Below are 19821 nucleotides of genomic sequence, written 5' to 3'. Positions count from 1 at the left end.
GTATAATAGCTATAAAGGCGCCTTCGATAATAGCTAACTTCTTACAAGAAGCCGCTAGCATCTCCGAGTACTAGCGGTTACCTTGCAACAATATAAGATTAGACGTCTTTTGCAGACCTTCTATCATTATACGCTGTTCTATATATAGTACGCCTTAGATAGTACTAGAGGCACGGACAGACCTAATATTAGTACGACCTACGTATACTAATTCGACGCTACTATCTAGTCTATTCTTACTAGTTAGCAACAACGAGTCTATCTCCTAACTAGGCGTCTTCTACTAACTAAGAGCGGCCGCCCTTATCTTATTCTTTACCGCTTCCTACGCCTTACGAACGATATTAACCTTCTTCTAGTCTTCGAGCTTAGCCTTTCGATCGTCTCGTATAGCGATAATCTCGTCGAGTAGCTCTTCCTCTCGATTAGACATCTTTAGTTAAGAATAACGATAACCGCTCGATAGATCCTCGCGCTACCTAACGAAGCCCTTCCTACCTATAGCGTTACTAAATATTATCCGATCGATATTAGTAGGTACTATTATATTAGCCTCTATAAGGTCCTTGCGAATAAGCTTCTAAAATTAGATAAGAGGGATCTTAGAATATTGCCTAGCTCTAGCAATAATAACCTCGAAGAGGCGGATACGAGACAGTCTACTATTAAGGTAGAAACGAGGGTAGTGTTCCTTAACTAGTAACCTATTATTCTCTAGCGGAGGTGCGCTATTACTACCGTCCTTACCTTCTTCTAGGCCTTTACCTATTTCCTTATTACTACTACTAACTTTACTACCTTTAGCGCCTTTAGTGTTAGCCTAAGAACCGCCCTACCCTCCTCCTTTGTTACTAGTAGCCGTTGCGGCTGTTTCCGTATCCTTCTACTTTCTACTACTAGTCGCGGCTTTATCCTTCTTCTTCCTATTTACCTTCGGAGTACGCTATTTAGCCGCTAACGATAGTATTAGACCGCGCGCTCGCTTCTATACCTTTAGCGTGTCCTTATTGTCTGTTTCTACGGTTGTAGGTCTCGGCGCTAGTATAGGAGTCGATTAAGTCGCTTATAGCTTAGATTAAGTCGAAGAAGGCTCTAAACTACGCCCTAGTATATAGGGCACCTTAATACTATTGCTATCGAGTTGCTAACTACTAATAGGCTCTAATACTACTACCTACGACCGAGAAGTCCTCGAGTCGATTCTATAGTACTAATCTACTCTAACTATCTATTACTAAGAACGAGAGCAATTCTAGCGGAAATCGTACCCTAATCTCTCGAGGTACCTACCTTCTAGTATCTTCGAAGGCCGGCGGAGGGCTAACTTCTCGATAACTGTCGTCTACCTAGTTATATCTAAACTAGCCGTATACCTATAGTAGTAGTCCTATAAAGAATAGAGCTATAATTGTCGCTTTCTATCTATAAGAGCAGTAGAATAGCAATAAGGTTAGAAGCAGCTCTACTAAGGTTATAGCCGCACCGACTAAGGCTTGTTATAGATATAACTAAACTATATATAGCATACCTACAGAGCCTAATAATATAGAAACAACTCTACCGCCGTAGGTAGACTTCTTCTAGGCTAACCGCTATACTAGCCGCATTCAGAAGAGGTGGAAACACTATTCACTGACCGCTAGCACTAGTCCGGAAACCCGGCTGGCATACGCACTCAACCGCAATATTCGAAACCGGTGGAATGTACAGCCTGGCACGGGCACTGGCACTGGCACTGGCACTGGCACTGGCACTGGCACTGGCACTGGCCCTGTGAAGCTGGTCGGTCGTAGCCGCTGGACGTGGGCGTCGACGCTCGATTGGCGTGTGCTGGCCGGGCCTTCCGGATGCAAGGTCGAAAGAGAAGTCAAGGAGAGGAGGAATTGAATGTCGCGACGAACGTGCAGTGGTCGAGGTGTGCTTGCTTGTCGATCGCGCACCGCGCGGAGGGAGAGTGATCCCAGCGGAATGGAGGCGAGGAAGCATGCAGCGAATCACAGACACGGAGCACGTGCTAGCGCAATGCTTGGGCGTGGCTTTCCCAGGTTCCCTTTCAGCGGAAAACCTTGGTGTTCGGCGACGAAGTCAAAAGTGTGATGAACGCAGAGGCACAGCACAGCACGGCACGGCACGGCACATGGTCCAACTTATGCTGCTCGCAAGCGCCGCTTCGGCCTCCACCGTGAGGCTCATACACACCAAAAGTGCTGTCTCAAAGCCGCCGGCGTCAATTCTCATCAGCCTCGTGCTGCATGCATCGCTCCAAACGGCCTGCATCGAGTAGCAGGCGCGCCTACGCACTTGGAACTGGGAAATTTGAGCGTGACGCTGCGCCTGGAATAGTGACTGCGCCTATGATCGCACGTGCTTGAGAGCCGCCGTTGTACTTCGAACGGTTGTTACCACACGCGCCATCGCCATCGCCATCATCTTGCGACGTGAGACCACTTCATGCCTGCTTGACGCGACCCTTGACCTGCACCACCGCTTCCATCTGCTCCTCTGCCGCCGTCCTCGTGGAAGCCCATCTCCAAGCTGGCACCTTTCGTTCATACAGTTCGTCGATCTCCGCCGCAGACCTCCTGTATCACAACCGTCAGCTTGCCATTTCTGCTTCTGCCCACTCTTGTGCCGCGCGCCAGCTTACCCTTTCGTCTCCGGCACATAAAGCCACATGACGATACAAATGGGCACGGAAAATGCGAAGTACACGAAGGCAGCTCGGAGGCTCATGTGCAGGAGCATCGGCGGCGTAGCATAGCTGCTCATTGGTGAGTCGTCTAGCCATCCATCACATCTCACCCTGCGCATTCGAGCAATACATACCACGTGGCGATGCCAGTGATCGAGTTCATGAAGAACGTGATGGGTCCTGTCTTGACTGCGCAGGTGTTAGTCCACGAGCGGTGCGTATGCTCTGAGCAGAGCACTCACTTCGGAGGAGTGCAGTCGGCAGTTCAGCCGAGTAGAGATAGTATGATATAGCGACAATCTGGAACGAGAACGTCCAGAAGCAGCAAATGACCAGCTTTGCAATATTAGTTGGCAAGCCACCAGCATGTCACGTAATTTGAGAGTAGTTGCACCCACCAGAGCCGTGCCAGCAGCAGCGTTGTCATGTGTTGCTCCCGTCCAGTACAAAGACCCGACGATCACAAGGATGACGCATACGAGAGTTTGGCACGTGTTGAGCGTCACTCGTCGTCCGAGATAGTCTGCAGTAAGCGACCAGAAGAGGACCGCCGCTAGATTGCAGCATCTGCACCAACTTATTAGCTGTCTTCGTGCTTGCTTGAATACCCCGTCGCCTACTGAAGAATAAGTGTGCCCAGGAAAGGATCGTCCAGTCCAGCCAAGGAGAAGAAGTCTGCAATGTCAGCGGTGCACCAGGCGCAATAGAGGCTTGTGACTAAACGTACAAGTAGAGTAGGTGGAGATGATTGCCAAACCAGCAAGCTGCTGAGAAATGCTCAAGATGATGACAATACTTGCGCGTTTCTGCCATGCTCTGTCAGCTGTTGCCATCCTTTCCATACCAGCCAGCAAAAGCGCCTACCAGATTCAAGCCGCGGAATACGTCGCGGAATCTTGGCTTTTCCTCGTTCAAGGATTGCTCATGCTCGATGGTTCGAGAAATGATCGCATATTCCTCTTCAAAGTCGTAGCCGTCGACGCCGCCGAAAAGCTTCTTGAGTGCCTTTATGGCCTTCTCTTTTTCTCCCTTCCGTGCGTGGTGCCACGGTGATTCGGGGACGAATGCCCAGCATACAATCATGAACGCAATCGGGCCCCAGAGTATTCGCATTGCAACGAGGTAATTATCCGGATGCTTTTTATTCAGCTGCTGCATCATAACGGCAACAATGATACCACCGATGCAGCCCCTGCACAGATGGTGAGTGAGCACATGGCCCGTCAACGCCGCCCATATATCTAAACGAACGTACCATACGGATTGAAACACGACCATACCACCTCGTATGCGGTTCGGACAGATCTCCATGATATACACCTGACAGACAATCCTGACCTATTAGTGAGCGAGAAACATCTGATGATTGGTGCCTGTACAAAGCTTACTGAAGCACTCCAATTCCGGCGCCGTTGCAGAGCTTTGCCAGAGCCTAGAGAATAAATGATTCAGTCTGGATCCTTGATCGGTAGGAGCGCACAGTCCATTTCGTACGTACCCAGACTGATGGTGACTTGGCAGTGTTGAGGAAAACGCAGCCCTAGATTGTTAGCGAGAACATGGGAAAGCTTATGCTCACATAGGTCGCGCTCACGACAACTAGCCAGATCCACGCGACGTAGAATGAAGGCTTTCGTCCGAAACGGTCGGCGAACCTGGGCCAAGTTAGACATACATATCGCGAAATTGGAACGTGTGTCGTGTCCCGGTTGTAACTACTTACCAGGAGACATATGTGAAGGTGAGCAGTTGCCCAACATTCTGATCACGTCAGTCAGTAAGAGCGTCTTTCTCGTTGTCGGCCTCACGAACTAAAAGGGCGCTCCATGTCGACACTACGCGTGGTCAGCAATTCTTCCGCTTGCAATACCACTACTGCTGACATACCCCAAGTGGGATCCAAGGCCCTCACGCCTGTGCTCTTGGCATCGCCGAACTGCTTGATGAAACCAGCATTCGCGATGACGCTCCCGCCGGCGTTGAGCTAAGTTCACCAATCAGCAAAGAGCACTCGATCACTTTGAGCGGAAGTGCTAACCTCGAATCCCTCGCACAGGTACCCTGTGTAGACAGCGAGTGAGACAAAAATGACGCGCTTGAATACCCAGAGGGTGCGAAGAATCGATAGCTCATCATATCTCGACTTGAGAAGACCGTAGCTGTCTATTTTGTCTTCTGTCACGGTTGCTGGATCTGGATCTGGATCTGGATCATTGCCGATCGTCTCTAGCTGGATTGCGGTGTCTTTCTTCTCTGTCGATGCCATGTTTGAGGTGTTAGCAGATCATGCCATAAACTTGTCTGGAGGTTGGTCTCTATTTCAGAGCAGTGGTTCAACGCTTGATCACAAGATGCGAGGCTCCCGAAACTCAAGAAGTCCGGCATTACATTCTGAGTCCGGCATTACATGCTTGAGTTGGGAAGTCGGTGTATTCTCGCAGCGAGATACAACGAAGAAGACACAACTACCAAGTACGGAGGTCCCAGCAACTGGGTAGTCCTACACGGAGCCAGTAACAATTGATTGGAAGTTGATTCAGCATTGATTGAAGCCCCGGCACAAGACTCATTGCTAAGACCTCCGTATCGTTTTTTGATCCGGGATTGTCAAACATGGGATATACCTAACCCCAAGTTTCTCCGCATCATGAAGCATGGCTTGCAGGCTCATCCCTACGCTCTCCACGTGTGGCGTGTCGGCACACCTATGGCATACCCTGAGAAGAAAGCTATTGTTATCACCCCGACGACGAGTCACTCCGTGCCTCGTGGACCGGCGGCAGTGATGAACTTCTGGAAGGATTATCATTGGGCATGGCTCCGAACGACCCGTATAGACGTCGCAAGGCGCTCCTCGGAGGCAAGGAACGCGTGTTTGCTTTATCTCTTCGCATTTCAGCCTGATTGCATGGCCTTGTTCGCTGCATGAGTCGTAGAATATGCGTCAAGTCGCCGAAGTTAGGCAGGTGTTTAAAGTCCCGTAAGAGCGTCCGAGCGCCTGACCTACTAGGAACAGGCTCTATAGACCTTAGTAAGCGGCGGTCGGTATAGATTGTATACGCTTCCGCTCCGGCGCGTCGACGCGCTGCGCTTTATTTAGGTTCTTGTTTTCTATACCCCTACTATCCCTACTAACCTTGCTATCGCTCCGCTCCGCCCTCTATAATAAGTAGATTCTATCTCTTCCGATCGCGCTTTATTAATTAAATTATGCCTTTAACCTCTTCTAATACTATATTAATTAGTAACTTTATCGGAGATAGTAGAAGTAGTAGTATACTTACTTCGAAGGCTTAGGGCGACTTCGCGTTAGAATATAACGATATAGAGGCAAATTGCGCCCGGTAGTAGCTTAGAATTACTAACTTCTCGATAGAACGACCGGCAGAGGACGAATTAGTCTATTCTAGTAAAGATAACGCGTTAGACGCGTCCGAGTCCTCCGATTATCGTTACTCTCGATTCTCGAAAGTCTCGAGTTCTCGTTAAGCTAAGCAATAAATACGTATAGTTACTATACGTCGATAACCTCCGCAAGTAGCGAGAACGACTAATCCTTCTAGGCTTCGATAACTATATTAAAGTATTAGCAAAACAGTAGTATACGCTTTAGCTATATATTAATAATATATAGGTAAAGGACTATAACTATATCGAGAAAAGCGGCCTAGAAACGACGCGTTATATATACCGCTTTCGTAAATAACTATACTAGAAGAGTAATAAGACGAAGGGCCGCGGCGTAAAGAGGGATTGTAAGAAGATAGAGCGCGCTTAGTATTATACTATAACGATAAAGGTTATCGCTGTTTATAGTCTAAGTAACGTCGCGCTAGACGAGGATAGTAACGAGGAAGGTAAAGGACTCGGTAGTAGCGGCGGTTAGGAGATTGTCGTATATACTATATCGAATATAGTATATAAATCGCGACGACTATAGCGATTACTACTAACTAGACAACTTCGACGTATTTCGTCGATATAGCGCTCTCTTAACTGCCGCTAGTCGGTAGGTATATTAAGGCTATATACCGAGTACTATATAGAAGGCGCTAAAGGTAGAGTACGACCTAGTCGCGTATAAGCTGTTTAATGCCGCTAGAGATCGATAGATATAGAAATACGATGTCTATAACTTAGGTCGCGCTTTCTAGAAGGTATATAGGAATAGTAAACTTAGCGGCGCGTCGCTAGTATAGCAATAGCAGAAGGAAGACTTATTTAAGTAGTATCGAGAAGGTAAGTATATTGTTTCTTGTTACTATCTAAAGTTAAAGAAAGCGTAGCGGGCCGACGCTTCCCGCCGATCCGGACTCCGATTAACTAATTAATCGATACGGAGCTCGTCTAACTTAGCTTCTATACCGAGGAAAATATTAGACTCGATTGCCTACGAATAAAAGCCTAGAAAGCTAGAAGTTTAAAGAATCTCGAAATTTTAAAGTTCTTCGCTTAGAGCGGAAGGGCCGTAGAGCCTTAGCTTTAAGCTAATTAAGAATTTTAGAAGCTGCGGTAATATCTCGGTCCGGCGTTTAGCGTATCTTAGTAGGCCGAACCCTATACTTTAGATTCGACGCGCTTCCTTTGTTTTGATTTTTAGTTTTCTATTATAACAATTACTAATATACTCGTATAGAAGGGCTCTTTTACGACAATATATTAGCAATACGCGAGACTGACGGTAAAACTACCTATAGTATTGTTTAGGCGACCTAAACCGGTATAGAACTACTAAAATCCTATACTACTATTATATTTATAGACACGACGTATAAGACTAATTATCTTAGTTAGTACCTTTATACTATTATAGTAAAGGACAAATACGGCATTTCGCGTGCTGTTACGTATATACTTACTCCTACTAATAATAGCGATATTATATCGACCTTCTTATATAAGATAAGCGCGTAGACAGATAGAATTTAGGTACCTAAATTTATATTAATAAACGACTCGGCGGCGGAGCGACGCGTAGTCTGTATAGCATTTCGAAACCGTATAATATACCTTCTCTGCTATATTTACGTTTAACGTATAGTCGCTCGTCGTTTTAGCGGTAAGACCTATAGCGAGATACGTCGATACCTTCGAGCCGCTATTGTTTATCGCCGCTTCTTCGAAGGCGCGAAATAGTCCCTCTCTACCGCTATCGATAGTTTACCTATAAACGCAGATTACGCGTTAAACAAGAACTATCTTAAGTAAGAGATAGGCAAAGATATCCGCCTTTAGGCCTTCTACTTTCGCTATAGCGGCGTACTAATAATCGTATAACAAAACACGACTATAAATATAAATAAGAGCTTCTATATATACCTTAAAATAGATAGTAATAAGGCGCCGATAGTAGCGGACTTTATACTTAAAGGCGTAGCAATTTACGTTCTTCGCGAGATAACGATTAAGGATATCCGATCGGACGTTGCTACGTACCGCTAGGGCGCTAATATATATTCTCTCGCCCGCGGCGACGACGACGAGCTTCGAATATACCTTCTATGCCTTCCGTAGCCTATTTAGCGTAAGGTTAGCGCCGAAATTAGTCGCGCTAAATAAGGAGGCATTCTAAGACCTAAGGCCGCTAAGTAAGGACCGCGCCTTCCTTACCTGCGACTACAAATTCTTCTACCGCTATTATATACTCTACGCTTGCCTCTAGTACTATTATATTACTCTTCTTCGCACTATTATTAAAGATACGTACTAGTAGCACTAGATTAGTATATTTAAAGGCCGCGCGCTCGAGGTCTACGAGCTAGAAGATACGCCTTACTAATAAGGCGTAGATACGACTAGCGCGGCACCTTACGCGCCTACCTATCGACTTAACGTACGCGAGACGCTTACAGAAGCGTACGAGCTAATCTATAAGTTAGAGCGTATATATAACGAAGAAGGCCTCGAAGAAGACGACGAGAAGCGTACGTAGGTAATCTCGAAGATACTATTAGTCTTCTACGAGTCCGGTAACGATATTAGGCGCGAGTTTATATAATTAGTACTAACTTACTTTAAGAATAGTAACCCTTCTATTAATGTAACGCTATTATAGCCGCCGAAGCTATTATAAATGCTACTTCTAGGTAACGTACTATCGCGTTATTATAATACCTCGAAGGCGCCGCTAATAGACGCGATAGCGACTAAGAAGCGGAAGGGCAAGAATAAGGGTAAGAGCGTAGAAATAGCGAAGCCGAAGAGATTAAAGAAATAGATAGAGCAATAATAGATATCCGCGCGAATATTAGTAGCGCGAGCTTAACTAAGTATTAGTAAAGAAGCGCCGCCGGCAGTTCTAGGCAGTACCGACGCGTTCTCTATGTATTTTCCTTCTTATCCTAGCGCGTAGTTAGCGGCGGTAACTAATAGCTATTATATGCCTCTACCGATACTACTAGCGCTAAATAGGTAGCAATATCCGCCTCCGAGCGCGATATAGGTCTATAATAGTATACCTTATATACCGCCGCCCTTAAATATATATTACTGTTATTAAAGTAGCTATAATCGCTAATAATACCTCGCTTTTTGCTATACCGCTATTTTGCTAACAAACTTTAGCTTTATTTTTAGTAATATAACTAGTATCTACTAGCAGAGAATACGGGGTCGTTAAATACTATTAAAATAGTGCGAAATCTATTAAATTGCGACCGTACTATCTCTTACTATCGATATTTAGTATACTAGCGGAAATCGTACTACCGTCGACCTAGTAATAGCGACGCGCGCCGACGACGAGATTACGTTTTCTATAGTTACGTATACTATAGAGCGGACTTCTATATCTTACCGAGTCCGGTACCGTAGGCCGAGCCTATTCTTAGCAGAAACTACACACGGACGCTCTTACGGGACTTTAGATAGGCTCGAAGTTAGGGCCTAGAATTCAGCTCTTAGAGATAGCTAGTCCTATATCCTAAGCTATTCTATGCTAGAACTACTCCGTACTATGCTAACATTTAGGGAGAAGTTAGGAATTTTAGCTAACGAGCTATTATGTCCCTAACGACCTTAGAGTTAGGTACCGTACGGTAAGCACTATCGATATTATAGCATGTATTATGCCTATAGTCGTATCTGCCTCCGAAACGGACTAAGTTTGTATAGTAATTATTACCTCCGATTCCAGCGGGATATTGCAACTACACTTAATATAGGATCTTAGTATACGGCCGCTCCTCTTATAACTAACGTATTAATAAGAAAGTAGCGGACCTTAGCCTACCGGATATAATAGAACAAGCCTAGTAGCCTCTCGCTCTTCTACGCTCTTCCTAGATTATACTATTACTATATCTTCCTTCGCATCGTGTCTTTAAGCTTAGTAAACGAATCTTCTATATAGTAAGCGACGTACGGTCGGATATTTGTCGACGAGTAGAAATGTGTGCTAGCATAGGTATAAGTATATTAACCTATATAAGGGTGTAGATCGCGCCGCTATAGCGGCTAGGTTTGTAAGGCCGCTTAACTACTTCTATAGTTGTTCTATAGGCTATATATAGACCGCTAAGAGGTCTAATCTCGAGCCGATTTAAAGCCTTATAATCGCATAGTATAGGCCTATAAATAAGGAGTTAGAATAAAGCTAAACTAGACCTTATCTAGAGGCTATTTCTACCTCTTATTTATCTACCTATTCTACCTCTTCCTTACGGTTATATATTACGCTTGTTTCGACCTTACTATCGCTAAATCCTCCGCTCTTTACGATATATAAGAAATACCTCCTTTCTAAGAATATAGAAGCGTTACTTACTAAGCTCGAGGTAGAGCGGCTAGTACGTAGTTAACGTAAGGTCGGTAAGGTCGAGAATAGCGCTAAATTAGTATAGTTTAAGAGCCTATTTCTACTAAATATATATAACCGAAGGCGCCTATTCTTCTACCCTCCTATAGGCGAGTTAAGTAGTATTAAGGCGTACGAGGGTCTACGGATAGAAGGCTTCAAATATAACGAATACCGCTATTTCGTAACTAATATATAGTATTATAAGAATCGACCGAATAAGCTATTAAAGGACTCGTAAGGTCGGTTATATCGACGACTCGGCTTCGAGTATTATATCTATAAGCGCTATATAGACTATAACCGCGTAGATAGTAGAGAGGTTTTTAAGCGTAGTAGGCCTTAGCGGAAGCGCGCGGCGCGTACGATATATATATATACGACTATTACGCGAAGCTAGTAATTATTAAGGTCTACGAGAAGCGACTAAATCGCGAAATAGGCGAGTTTCTCGATAATTACGTACCGGCCGAGCTACCTTCGACTTTAAGTACGAATTTAATAGTTATAAGGCTAGTCTACGTAGTATTAAAGCCGCTTACTAACCGCTATTCGTACGGTCTCGAATTCGTCGATTCTCTATAAACTAACGATAGCGTAAAGGCGGTATAGAAGGACCTAATCGCTTCTCGAGGTAGCTTAACGTTAGTCGCTTAGTTAGTTAAGGAAATAAGAAGGCCTAAATAGCGGCAAATCCAGTATAATACTAGTATAGTCAGCATTACTCGAGACCGTATTTCTAGCGCTAATCGAGAAGGCCTTAAACGACTAAGTAATAAGCGAAGACAAGGCGCTAAACTAGCCTTCGAGGAGTAGTTATAGCAGGCTTATTCGTACTTATCTGCTAAATTTAGCAGTAGAAGTAGCTTTATAGAGACAATTCAATCTCGCAGAAGCAATAAACTAGTCTATAGAGGCCTTATTTAGGTAGCGGACTAGCAACTTCGAGCCCTTCGTAATTATAGGTCCTTATTCTTACTAGATTCTATATACCTTACGAATAGGCTTAAATAGCCTCTCTTAACTATATACGTCCGTAATAGCTATTTAGAGTAGCTTCTAGCGGCTTACTTCCTTCTCGACTACGAGTAAGTATACCTAATTAAGAGGGCAATCTCGAGCCTTCGAGAAATAGCTAAATTAGACTTTAAGTAACAAACTAGCGGATTTAATAGCTATAAGAAGTACTTCTTCTTTAACGCGGACAACTATTGTTCTCCTAAAGCTAAAGATTAAGACTATTTTAATTATACTAAGCAGTCTTCCTAGATACTACTATAGTTAATTACTAATAACTTAGCAAGTAAGTAACTCGGAGTTAGTTAAAGTCTTATAGACTATAGTATTATCTAGCGCCTCTACTAACGCTACCTTATTAAAACCCTCGAGAAGCATTTTAAGCGCTTTCTAGCTATATTAAAGGCAATAAACAAGGCTCTGTTTATTACTCGAGACTAAGAAGAATGCTAGGCCTTTATTAACTAGGCAATAGCGGCCTTTAAGACCTATAATAATACGGTTAAAGCTACGGAAGAGTTAGCTTATTTAAAGGCAAATTAGAAGGCTTTAGAAAGCGATTGCTAGGCGACTTAGGCAAGGCTCGGAGACCCGATTTTAATAGCCGTTCGTACTACTAGTCTACTAGAGGGATATTGTATATACTTAAAGTACCGAGACAAGCGTTAGATACGTAAATAGAGCTTGCGAGGTACGTATTCGTTATATTCTTACAGTGCTATCGGAATTCTATAAGAATAGAGTCCTCCTACTATATTCCTTAGTATAGGTAGATTCCTTAGAATAGGCTAGCTTTTAGCCTTTAGTATTATTCTTAGACTTCTACGGCTTCTTGTCTATTCTATATAACAATAACTAACTGTTCTAGGTACCGTCCTATACCTCGTTTAGCTTAATAACTATATCCGCGAGCGTATTCGTTAAAATAGCGTTATCGATAAGAATAGCTAGCTTCTAATATAGCGTTAAGAGAAGACTTCTAAATTTCGACGGTTACCTCTTTCTATATAGAAGAAGATAGCGGATAAGCTTATATAGTGCTATAAGGATATAGACAATAATAAGCCTACTTAGCGAATAGCTCTACTAGCTACGGACGACAATATATATACTAAGTGCTTCTATTACTTCTAGTATAGCTTTTACCTTCCTTATTAGTATATTTAGCGCTTTTATAAGGAAGGCATTAGTCGCCTTATACTATACCGTTATAGCCTCTATATTAGTCGCTTCTAAGGTCTAAATAGTAACTTTATTTACTCCGACTAGCTTAATATAAAGCTTATTATTAAAGACGAGCAGTTAGTATAGGTCTTCTACGTTAATAAGGCACTAGGAGTGTCTCGGAAGCGCTAGGTTAAGGAATACCTCTATTCTATATAAGAAGTAGTCTTATAAGCCTTCTTCCGGTTCTACGACTCGTAGGCTTCTAACCTAACCGACGCTTAGCAATACGAGGCCCTTCTATAGTAGGTTACTAACTTTAAAGCACTAAGCTACGACTCGCGAGTCGCTTAGATAGACTAGTAGTTTAAGAATAGTACTTAGTAGGCTAAACTAATATCTCGTTATACTATAAAGTAGCGAGTTGTTAACGATAAGCCGTTGCGGCAACTAGTCTTCTATATAGCTCTAGCTCTAGCTCTATTGCTATCGCTACTAGTACCTTAGTCGTTTTCGAGCGATTATAGCTATTCGGAACGGTAGAAATCCGAGGTAATTAGGTTATATAAGGGGTGTTTGCAATACCCCGATTTGTATGCTAATTTCGGTGGTTTCAGGGCACTCTGCAGGGGCATATGGAACCCACAGGGTGTGCTAGAGCTACCTCGAATTTACTTTGTAGGTTGATATACTTGGATCTGTTTTCGGCAGCTCTGCACAGGAGCACGCGCGCCAAGCTTTCTCAACCGAGTTCGGAATAGCTGCCTGGCTCGTGGTATCCACGCCCGCATGTTTTAGCCAACGGTATGCTTCTTCAAGTGACAATCGAAGCACCACTGCCGATCTACAGGAGCGCAACGGATATCAAGACCCTATCATAGTGGGCTGGGATGGCCTCCAAAATCCTCTGAACCTAGGAACTGGACCATCATGCTATGTTCGACGTACTGTGGATCAATTTCTCCGCCGTGGATTGGGCATCTTCCGCCGATTCTCAGACTGGAGCTACTGCCGCGGAGCAGTTTCACGTGAGCGAAGAAGCAGAGACTCTTTCACCGAGTCTATACACGTGTGGGCTGGCGCTGGGGTCATTCTTCGCTGGGCCGATCTCTGAGACGGTGGGCTCCAAACTTTGGTGCTCCATGCGTCTTTCGCTTCCTTGCTGGTGTATCTGGAAACCTCCTATTGGCGATTCACGCTGCGTCAACAGCTAACATCTTCGGACCGGTGCATCGGACGCTGGCTTGGCCAGTGATTGCGCTGGCGAGCTTTTGGGGCACTGCTTTTTCTCCTGTGCAAACTGGTTTCGACTGGCGCGGGACAGAATGGATTGCAGTCTTGATGTCGATAAACACTCTTATGCTCACACTCCTCCTCCTCCCATTGTGCTCACGCTCCTTCTCCTCCCAGAGACATTCTCGCCAATTCTGTTCTCTTGGCATGCCAAGCACTTGCAGACTGTCACTGGTGTCGAGTCAGAAATTGGCGTACAAAAGGCCTTCACACACCGTCTCGAAGTTGCATTGTTTCAAGCGCTACATCTGATTCCTCGCGGCCCAAATGTCGGTCTTCTAGGAGCCTGGCTCGTATAAGAGTACACTTTAGTTTTCGGCCTGCTACAGGGACATGACATACATCTTTCGAGCCACCTATGCCTTCAAAAGAGGGTTTATCAGCACCTGCTTCCGCGCACTGGCTTTGAGCGACACTCTGCGGTCCACGATAGGGCCGTACTATTACAGACAGTACAAGAGGAAGGCGGGCAGGTGACATGAGCAAGTGACGGGTCAGTTTGACCCAGATCTGATTCGAGCTGCGAACATCTCGAGCTCTGATCTTCCAGAAACCGAGTATCGCCTCTGGCAGGCGCCCCTCGCTGCGCCTGCATTTCCTATTTGCGTCTTCTGGCTGGGCTGGACGAACTGCGTCTTCATTCCATAGTCCAACCTGGGTGCCATTATTCTGCTTGGCTTCTCCTGGGCCGGCATCTCCGCGACTGTCTATCAGTATTTGCTTCATAAATATAGATCTATGCTGGTAGTGCTCTGGCAATCATAACCTGCTGGGGGTATCTTCCTTCTGGCATGACCAAGTTAATCAGTTGTCCAATGTATGACGGCATTGTTATCCATTGGACCATGACGCTCCTCGGGTGAATTGCAGTACCACAGCTACCTTTGCCATTCATCTTCTCCACACTTGGTTCACAAAAGCGCTTTTGCCGGAGGGTACTCCGGACCAGACAATTCAAGACACCGAACCGGCAAAGCGCTGGAATGGTTCTGAGTCATACCACAGTATCTGGCCAGCCTTCGGAGAACTCATTGCACTTCACCTTGCTGTGAGAACATTTTTTGCCATATCGCAGGTTGAATGCTAGGTTCACCATCGCATTCGCAGTGCTGGTGGCTTCTAGAGACTCGCGAGCGCTTGCTGCAATCTCATAGCACTGCCTTTTGGAAGCCATGGGAATATTCACGACCAGGGTCTGGCCCTCCATTTTGTAGCTCAAAAGGCCGAGCATAACGTGTGGTGGGTCAAGCGAAGCCCACTCGCCGAGGCTGCATAGTGATCCATTCCCTTGGCTTGCCTGAGACATTCGCGTCGCGGGATCAACGATCAGCGGCAAAAGTAGCAACAAACATGTGTGTGGCCCGGGAGATAACTTGTTGTCATGTTCGCCAACGGAATCAAAGCCTTCAAAGCGGGGATTGTTGTTTAAAGACCGCGATTCCTACGATCTCTCAGCTCCAAACCTTGCTCACACGTCTCGTTAAGTGCCTGTACTAGTCTTCGCGAACTTACGACGCAGAGTCATGGAGTCCACGAATCTTAACGTCTACAAGTCCGCCAACAGATATCTTTCCACCAGCGACTCGCAACATCCATCCAAACGAGATAGCGTGTCATCGCATCGGAGAGCTTCTACCGACTCCGCAGCATATATAGAAGATGGTGTCCCACGACGACCTCCATCACGACTGGGTACTAGCAACAAAAGAAGACCTTCGATAAGCACGAGCTCACCGAATAACTTTGGCTATCGATCATATTCTATCACCGGCCTTGAAGCCAGCGACGAAGTCTTCAATCTCCTACAAAGAGCAAAGAGCAACATGACAGACCGAACAGTCGTGCTCATTGCTGGTGTGTGAGAATGTCATCACAGTAGCACGTTAATGCTGATAGCAGTTAGAAGCGAATACAGGAATAGGCCATGCTACAGTTCAAGCTCTATTGCAATCCGACCGAAGCTACCGTATCTTCCTTGGCGGCCGCGATCTTGTGAGAGCAGAAAATGCCGCCATGTCCTTGAAGGACGAAGCTTCCGAAACCAATTCTGAAGTTGATCCCATCCAGATCGACGTAGACTCCGACGCTTCGATTGTCACCGCTCTAGCCACGATTTCCTCAAAAGTAGACAGAGTCGATGTGATCATCAACAATGCAAGCGCATCGTTCGATTCTCAGATACACAAAGGACAGCTTACGGTGAGGGATGCATGGAATAAATGTTGGAACACGAACGTGACCGGCGCGAACATCATCACAGAGACATTCTTGCCACTTCTTCTGAAATCGAAAGACCCAAGGCTGCTCTTCGTAACTTCTGGCGCTTCATCACTAGCCGATGCTGCGGACGCGCATCACCTTATGCACAAAGTCCCCCCTCCAGGCCTACCGAAGCCTCCAAGCAACTCGGCGTACAGAAGCAGTAAGGCGGGCTTGAATATGATGATGTTGGAATGGCACAGGCTTTTGAAGAATGACGGGGTCAAGGTCTGGTGCGTTGCGCCTGGTTTGCCATCTACTGGACTGGGCAATGAACCGGAGCGCCTTAGAAAAAGCAGTGGTGGCGACCTTAGTCTTGGAGGACAAGCGATACTTGGCGTTGTAGAGGGCAAGAGAGACTCTCATGTCGGTAGAGTTGTAAGGGAGTATGGTGATAGCAAAATACAGGCATGGTAAATTGCATACACATACTTAGTAAAAAGAGTATTGCAAAAGTCTTAACAAAGAGGTCTAACATAACTACCTAGGTAATTTGCAAGCACAAGCCTACTACTAGGCTTCGGGTTTACCTAGACCTACCCTACTATCTATATAATAAACCTTACTAATTCTTAGCTAGTATACAAAATTAAGTAGTATCCTAGTCTATCGTTTTAGCGGCTAGCCTAGTTAGCTAGATAGGCTAAATAGTATGTATTTTATTAATTTATATAGAATAATAATTTTAATAGTAATCTCTATTCTAAAAAAAATTACTTCTTTTTTAATAACCTACAAATCCTAGTAGTAATGCTATAACTAAGAAAAGAGAACTAAGATATAGCGATACTAGTACTAGTAGTACTAAAGACTCTAGGTATAGTATAAATTAGTCTATTTAGTATTCGACTATAAGTACTAAAGTCTAGTAATGTAACAATTTAATAAAATAAGTATAGTATCGTTCGCTTTAATATATTATATATAGTATAATAATATCCCTAGAATACGTAGACTAGCCCGCGAATTTCGGAACGTAGGGAAATTACGTATAGAAACTTTAAAAAATCGCAGGTATAGCCGCCCTTTCGTAGGCGTAGCCGCCGCCTTACGTAAGCGTAGAAGGATAGCTAATAGAAGATTCGAACCTCCGATATTAGGGGTTATACCTTCGCTAGTCGCTACCCTATATCTCTATAAGGACTGTAGGCGAATAAATCTTACTATCTAGAACCGATCTAATTAGCTAGAGGGTCGTAGAATATTAATAGTTATACAGATTAAAAAAAAAGAGATATAGCTAATAAGGGAATTAAATCCCGTATCCTATAGTACGTAGTATAGTATATAGTTAGGCTATATAGTTTAGTATTTTGCTAACTAGAGCTAGTTTTTAATACTAGTAAGGGTATAACCTCTAGGACTACCTAATTAGCTAGGAAACTCTATTTATATAGCGGCTATACACGTCTCCGCTCGCTTAGCTCTATCTACGTACTAGAAAGCGGCTCCTATTATACTTTATATTTCCTTACTATAGGAGGAGGTATAGTATTAGCGTAAAGCGTTAAAGATATATAGAGGATTAATAAAATTAAGGAAAGGAGTAGATAAGGTTTAGTCGAAGCCTTAAAGGAGTTACTTTCCACTATCAGGATAGTACAGATCGATACGTTTTACTACTATTTCGCGAAGACGGCGTATACGGTTAGTATAATTTTCGCGGTAGTAGTAGGTAGAGGGTTAGTCTATTATAGGAAAAGTAGTATAGTAGTAGAGAGAAAAGGGGAGGAGCAAAAGGAAAGAGCGATATATATAGTAGGATATAGGCGACGGTAAGAGTAGGAATATTTTTATTTTATTTCTACTAATTTAGGTATTACCGGATTCGCGGCATTCTATTGCGGTTTATAAGCTTACCGGTAGCGCTAGACTCCGTAGTAGTTCGGTTTACGAACTATAAAACGTATATAGTTTAGTTTCTTAGTAGTAGGCTAGCTCCCTAGTTCCGGCTTAGTTTCTTTAAACTATATAGATTCCTAGTTAGAACTAGAGACTATATTAGTTTTATTATAAGTATACTCTTATGTGACTACTAGCTGCGGCTACTAGCTATAATAGTAACTAAGTTATATCTATGCCGCTCGTAGTTGCCCTAATAATAGGCTAGGAGGCATTTCTCGTAACCGAGTTTAAGCTTTCTAACCTCCTTACTATCTATACGAAGCGGGTTACTCTTTAAAGATAAGATATATAGCTACTAGCTAAGATTCGGCGTCGGGTTATAGCGGATTTATTAGGATTTGTGTTTAGTCGTTAGATTAATCGCTTACCTAGCGAACGGCTCCTTTCGGGGCGTAAGCCCTTCGATACCTTCTTCTTTTTCTTCTTTATCGACCTTCCTTAATTCTCTATTAATCGTATTACTACTAGTAGAGAATATCTATACTATAGGAGGCTTCCCTAACTAAGCCGGCTACCTACTAGGAATAGGCCTATTGCCGTATCCTTTTACCGGCTATAGGTACTAGCTATACTTCTAAATTTAACTCCGCGCCGTACCTATATCTAAGGTACGAAGTAGAAACTTGGCGCCTTATATTTACTCGGTTATCGCGGAGCGTTTCTAAGTAAGGTATAAAGGTTTACGGCTCCCTTATAAGGACTAAGAAAGCGGTAAGGACTAGGAAAATAGGCTATAAGAGCTACTACTATTAACTACCGCGGCTAGGTAGCGGTCTTAAACCTAGATAAGGATTACTAGCGGTAAAGTAAAGTATAAGCTCGAGTAAATACTTTACCGCGGCTAGTTAACCGTTGTAACCCTAGATAAGGATTACTAACGGTAAATTAAAGTATAAGCTCGAGTAAATACTTTACCGCGGCTAGTTAGCCGTTTTAAACCTAGATAAGGAAGCGGCTAGGACTAGGAAAATAGGCTATAAGAGCTAGTTTTAGCGGCCTTTAGCAGCTAGCTAGCCGTTTTTATAAGGGCTAGACACTAAGTAGTAAGAATGTATACTAAACTTTAAACTAAGCCAAACTAGACTATAAACTAAACTAAAGGAAGCACTAAATTAATATAGCTACTATCTATATAAGACGAACTACGAAGAAAGGAAAGAAGGGAGCCTTAGAGGAAGAGCCTCTTCCTAACTATCCTACCTTATAGGTATCGGACGCGTCTATCGCGTAAGCGTAGGTATATATATCTCGCTTGCTTACTTCTTAGCAAACCTCTATCTCTAGGTCCTTCCCTACGCGTAGAGCGCGAGCGCGTACGCGAACTCGTTTAACCGCTCTTAAGTAAATATATTCCTCCTAGCTCTTCTGCATCTTCCGGCTCCTTCCTACTACTCGGATCTATTCTATAGCTCTATATATCTTACTTACTATCGTTCGTACGCGCGTAAGCGTCGTTCGGTACCGTTCCGTCGTTCGTAGATTAAATAACAATATATTAATCTACTACGTACGGCCTCTATAGGGGTCTCTAAGAAGTTACGTTATACGGCTAAATAAGAGCCTAACTAGGCGACCTGCTTCGCTAGGGGCCCCTGCCGCTAAGGCAACTTAAATCAGATATTACTATATAGTATAGCGGCTAGCTTATCGATATATTCTAGGTAGCTACTATAATAGTTTTAAACTACTACGGATA

At 44.1% G+C, this 19821-nt stretch overlaps 5 protein-coding genes across 5 annotated transcripts; 3 read left to right on the top strand and 2 right to left on the bottom strand.

The window, feature by feature from the left end:
* Window positions 1-2449: 2449 nt before the first annotated feature.
* On the bottom strand, window positions 2450-4958 carry MYCFIDRAFT_198401 (uncharacterized protein; the record flags this gene model as incomplete). The annotated part of the gene is made up of 14 exons (XM_007930941.1): window positions 2450-2582; window positions 2648-2761; window positions 2827-2881; window positions 2935-2992; window positions 3091-3308; window positions 3420-3498; window positions 3557-3884; window positions 3948-4025; window positions 4081-4124; window positions 4272-4347; window positions 4416-4453; window positions 4505-4527; window positions 4580-4676; window positions 4731-4958. The coding sequence occupies 14 exons, from the start codon at window positions 4956-4958 to the stop codon at window positions 2450-2452; spliced, it is 1569 nt and encodes a 522-aa protein (XP_007929132.1).
* On the top strand, window positions 4957-5628 carry MYCFIDRAFT_177050 (uncharacterized protein; the record flags this gene model as incomplete). Its single annotated transcript, XM_007930940.1, has 5 exons — window positions 4957-5119; window positions 5149-5205; window positions 5233-5460; window positions 5493-5565; window positions 5592-5628. 5 exons carry the CDS (start codon window positions 4957-4959, stop codon window positions 5626-5628), a joined length of 558 nt encoding a protein of 185 aa, XP_007929131.1.
* A 7635-nt stretch (window positions 5629-13263) lies between these two features.
* On the top strand, window positions 13264-14213 carry MYCFIDRAFT_177049 (uncharacterized protein; the record flags this gene model as incomplete). The annotated part of the gene is made up of 3 exons (XM_007930939.1): window positions 13264-13317; window positions 13351-13696; window positions 13729-14213. The coding sequence occupies 3 exons, from the start codon at window positions 13264-13266 to the stop codon at window positions 14211-14213; spliced, it is 885 nt and encodes a 294-aa protein (XP_007929130.1).
* A 71-nt stretch (window positions 14214-14284) lies between these two features.
* MYCFIDRAFT_177048 (uncharacterized protein) lies at window positions 14285-15313 on the bottom strand (the record flags this gene model as incomplete). The annotated part of the gene is made up of 7 exons (XM_007930938.1): window positions 14285-14317; window positions 14348-14378; window positions 14413-14702; window positions 14728-14899; window positions 14923-14978; window positions 15004-15248; window positions 15286-15313. The coding sequence occupies 7 exons, from the start codon at window positions 15311-15313 to the stop codon at window positions 14285-14287; spliced, it is 855 nt and encodes a 284-aa protein (XP_007929129.1).
* Window positions 15314-15784: 471 nt separating this feature from the next.
* MYCFIDRAFT_189745 (uncharacterized protein) lies at window positions 15785-16637 on the top strand (the record flags this gene model as incomplete). The annotated part of the gene is made up of 2 exons (XM_007930937.1): window positions 15785-15815; window positions 15865-16637. The coding sequence occupies 2 exons, from the start codon at window positions 15785-15787 to the stop codon at window positions 16635-16637; spliced, it is 804 nt and encodes a 267-aa protein (XP_007929128.1).
* Between the last annotated feature and the right edge of the window lie 3184 nt (window positions 16638-19821).

The sequence above is a fragment of the Pseudocercospora fijiensis genome (assembly GCF_000340215.1).
Source record: "Pseudocercospora fijiensis CIRAD86 unplaced genomic scaffold MYCFIscaffold_7, whole genome shotgun sequence".
Classification (NCBI taxonomy): Eukaryota; Fungi; Ascomycota; class Dothideomycetes; order Mycosphaerellales; family Mycosphaerellaceae; genus Pseudocercospora; species Pseudocercospora fijiensis.
This window is presented reverse-complemented; position numbering and strand designations above follow the sequence as displayed.